Source organism: Lethenteron reissneri, chromosome 68 (genome assembly GCF_015708825.2).
Source record: "Lethenteron reissneri isolate LAM-NWPU_2019-01 chromosome 68, ASM1570882v1, whole genome shotgun sequence".
NCBI lineage: Eukaryota > Metazoa > Chordata > Hyperoartia > Petromyzontiformes > Petromyzontidae > Lethenteron > Lethenteron reissneri.
This window is the reverse complement of record NC_083846.1, coordinates 4,967,012-4,970,998: the sequence shown is the minus strand read 5'-3', so window position 1 is coordinate 4,970,998 and position 3,987 is coordinate 4,967,012. Positions and strand designations below refer to the sequence as shown.

The following is a 3,987-nucleotide window of genomic DNA, read 5'->3' as shown; positions in this document are numbered from 1 at the left end:
TGTGGGTCTGACTTTTTGTGACGCCGTGTGACGTCATTTATGGACGGCCCCTATAGGCCGCTACGTTCAGCAGAAATGTTATAACAACATAATATTATCACAGTAGATATATGTTTAAAAAAAGAAAACGATCAATTGTGCAACGGTTACGAAATCTCGACGAATCCACGTGAGGCGATATTGTGACGGGCACGTGACTGGGCACGTGGTGGGGCACGTGACTGGGCACGTGTAGGGTGGGGGTTGTATAGAGAGCTCGTGTTAAACTACACACAGCGTGAACACACTACACACAGCGTGAACACACTACACACAGCGTGAACACACTACACACAGCGTGAATACACAAGGGTTAAACTACACACAGCGTGAACACACGACACACAGCGTGAACACACTACACAGAGCGTGAACACATTAGGGTTAAACTATACACAGCGTCAACACACTACGCACAGCGTGAACACACTGCACACAGCGTGAACACACAACACACAGCGTGAACACACGGGTTATACTACACACAGCGTGAACACACTACACACAGCGTGACCACACTACACACAGCGTGAACACACAACACACAGCGTGAACACACTGGGGTTATACTACACACAGCGTGAACACACTACACACAGCGTGAACACACAAGTGTTAAACTACACACAGCGTGAACACACTACACACAGCGTGAACACACTACACACAGCGTGAACACACTACACACAGCGTGAACACACTACACACAGCGTGAACACACTACACACAGCGTGAACACACTGGGGTTAAACTACACAGAGCGTGAACACACTACACACAGCTTGAACACACTACACACAGCGTGAACACACTACACACAGCGTGAACACACTACACACAGCGTGAACACAATATACACAGCGTGAACACACTACACACAGCGTGAACACACTACACACAGCGTGAACACACTACACACAGCGTGAACACACTACACACAGCGTGAACACACTACACACAGCGTGAACACAATATACACAGCGTGAACACACTACACACAGCGTGAACACACTGGAGTAGCCAAGGTGTTCATGTGGTGGTGGTGTGATAGTGGTGTGGTGGTGGTGGTGGTGGTGTGGTAGTGGTGGTGAGGTGGAGTGGTGGTGGTGGTGTGGTAGTGGTGGTGGTGGTGTGGTGGTGGTGGTGTGGTGGTGGTGTGGTGGTGTGGTGGTGGTGTGGTGGTGGTGTGGTGGTGGTGGTGGTGGTGTGGTGGTGGTGGTGTGGTGGTGAGGTGGTGGTGAGGTGGTGGTGTGCTGGTGTAGTGGTGGTGCTGGTGGTGGTTGTGGTGGTGGTGGTGGTGCTGGTGGTGGTTGTGGTGGTGCTACTTCCTGTCCTGCCACACGTCTCTCTCCAGCCCGACTCGCACTCTCCTCCCCCTCCTCCTCCTCCACCTCCTCCTCCACCTCCTCCTCCACCACCTAACACGGCCCTCGACTTTGCTCCGATTCATCCTCTTGCCTCCTCCCTCCTCCTCTGCCTCTCCCCACCCACCAGAGGTCGCAAACGGGTTTTGATTCCTTACCCGAACCCGGCCGCACCAGGGTCGCAAATGGGTACCCGTTCCCGACCCCTACCCGTACCCTACCCGAAATGAGTGACAAACGGCTACTCACCAGTGACTCACGGCCTACCCGTTACCCGTACCCGGCCGCACCAGGGTCTCCACCTCCTCCTCCTCCACCTCCTCCTCCTCCACTGGGTACTGGTAGCCGGGTATCGGGTAGGGTACGGGTATCGGGTACCCGGTTGCGACCTCTGCCACCCACCCGCCCCGCCAGGCATCACATATCCGTCTCGGACGTCGCCTGCCCGCGACTGACGTCCGTCGCGGTGACGCCGGTCGCGTCGCCGGCGCCGGTCCCGAGCGCCGCGTCCTTCTCGACCGCGGCGTCCCCCCCGCGCTTGGGGCCGCGGGCGAACAGCGAGCGCAGCGCGTCGCGCGAACGCTTCGTCACGAAGCAGTAGACGACGGGGTCGAGGACGCAGTTGAAGCTGCTCAGCGTGAGCGTCACGTGGTAGGCGACGAGCGCGGTGGCCTCGTCGACGGCGTCGTGGCCGAAGAGGACGACCTGGCGCACGTGGAAGGGCACGAAGCAGACGGCGAAGACGACGAAGACGGCGACGAGGAGACGCACGGCGCGACGCAGCTTCTCGCGGGAGCCCGAGGAGGAGGATGAACCGACGACACCGCCGCCGCCGCTGCGCCGGAGAGCGCACAGCATGCGCGCCGTCACGAACGCCGTGACGGCGAACGGCAAGAAGAACTCGAAGAGGGACAGCATAAAGAGCTTGAAGTAGCAGCAGGCGGAGAACTTGATCGCCATGGTGAGGACCGACGTGGTGATGACCGTGGCGAGGGTCCAGAGGACGGCGCTTATGACGACGGCGCAGCGAGGCCGCCGCCAGCGCTTGGAGGCGAGCGGGTGCACGATGGCCATGTAGCGGTCGACCCCGATGCAGGTGAGGAAGAACACGCTCGCGTACATGTTCACGAAGTACAGGAACACGTGCGCGTGCGAGCAGGCGAGGCAGCGGCCTCGGCTCGCGTACATGAGGACGCGCGCCGGGATGGCAAGGCTCAGGAGGAGGTCGGCGGCGACGAGGTTGAGCGTGTAGACGACCGGTGCCGTCTTGGCGCGGGTGCGGCAGCAGAAGACCCAAAGGGCGGCCGAGTTGGCGACGAGTCCAGCGAGGCTCACCACGACACTCACGGAGAGCAGCGTGAGCCACAGGGAGTGGTACTCGTCGAAAAGCTCCTCATCCAAGTGAGCCAGCTTGTGCATGTAGGGGCGCTTGATGAGCGCGGTGCTGTTGACGCGTAGGTTTGGCGAGGGTGCCAGCCAGCTCGCGTTCGACGGCGACTCGCTGTGGATGCCCATGGTTGATCTGATGGTGGGGGGAGTGGTGGTGGTGGGGGGCAGAGGAGGTAGAGGGGGTGGTTAGTGAGGTATGATGAGAATGAGTCCGCGTGGGTGATACGCACGTTTGAAACGGGGAGAGGCACTTCGCTGGACACCTTCGCCCCACCATCCCATACCTCCACCCACACCTCCACCCACCATCCCAAACCTCCACCCACACCTCCACCCACCATCCCAAACCTCCACCCACACCTCCACCCACCATCCCATACCTACACCCACACCTCCACCCACCATCCCAAACCTCCACCCACACCTCCACCCACCATCCCAAACCTCCACCCCCCCCCCACCTTCCCATACCTCCAACCTCCACCCACACCTCCACCCACCATCTCATACCTCCAACCTCCACCCACACCACCACCCACTATCCCAAACCTCCACCCACACCTCCACCCACCATCCCACACCTCCACCCACACCTCCACCCACCATCCCAAACCTCCACCCACACCTCCACCCACCATCCCATACCTCCACCCACACCTCCACCCACCATCCCACACCCCCCCCCCACCTTCCCCCCACCCCCAGACCAGTGGCAGCTGCCCCTGTGCGGCACCAGGTGACTCAGCACAACTGACATGCAAACAGGCGTCAGACTGGCGCTTGTGTGCGCGTGTGTGTGCGCGTGTGTGTGTGCGCGTGTGTGTGCGCGTGTGTGTGTGTGCGTGTGTGCGCGTGTGTGTGCGTGTGTGCGCGTGTGTGCGTGTGTGTGCGTGTGTGCGCGCGTGTGTGTGTTTGCGCGTGTGCGTGTGTGTGCGTGTGTGTGTGCGTGTGTGTGTGTGCGCGCGCGCGCGCGCGCGCGTATGTGTGTGTGTGTTATAAACATTCAGGCTGGCTTGCCTACGATCCATCCTGGGTTTAACCAGGCTGGATTGTGTGATGAGCTCACAAATCCTTAAAAGATCACATCGGTGAGCTCCTACGGCAGGCAAGGCTGCGTTGGCTGGGTCATGTAGCTCGCATGCCTAGCCACCGCATGCCCAGCCACCGCATGCCTTAACAGCTTTTGTTCGGCCGG

General features: G+C 59.9%; 1 protein-coding gene across 1 annotated transcript; it reads right to left on the bottom strand.

Annotated features, from left to right (window-relative positions):
• Positions 1–6: 6 nt before the first annotated feature.
• Positions 7–2,920, bottom strand: LOC133360394 (G-protein coupled receptor 20-like). The gene has a single exon (XM_061579098.1). It carries the CDS (start codon positions 2,916–2,918, stop codon positions 1,821–1,823), a length of 1,098 nt encoding a protein of 365 aa, XP_061435082.1. The 5' UTR covers positions 2,919–2,920; the 3' UTR covers positions 7–1,820.
• Between the last annotated feature and the right edge of the window lie 1,067 nt (positions 2,921–3,987).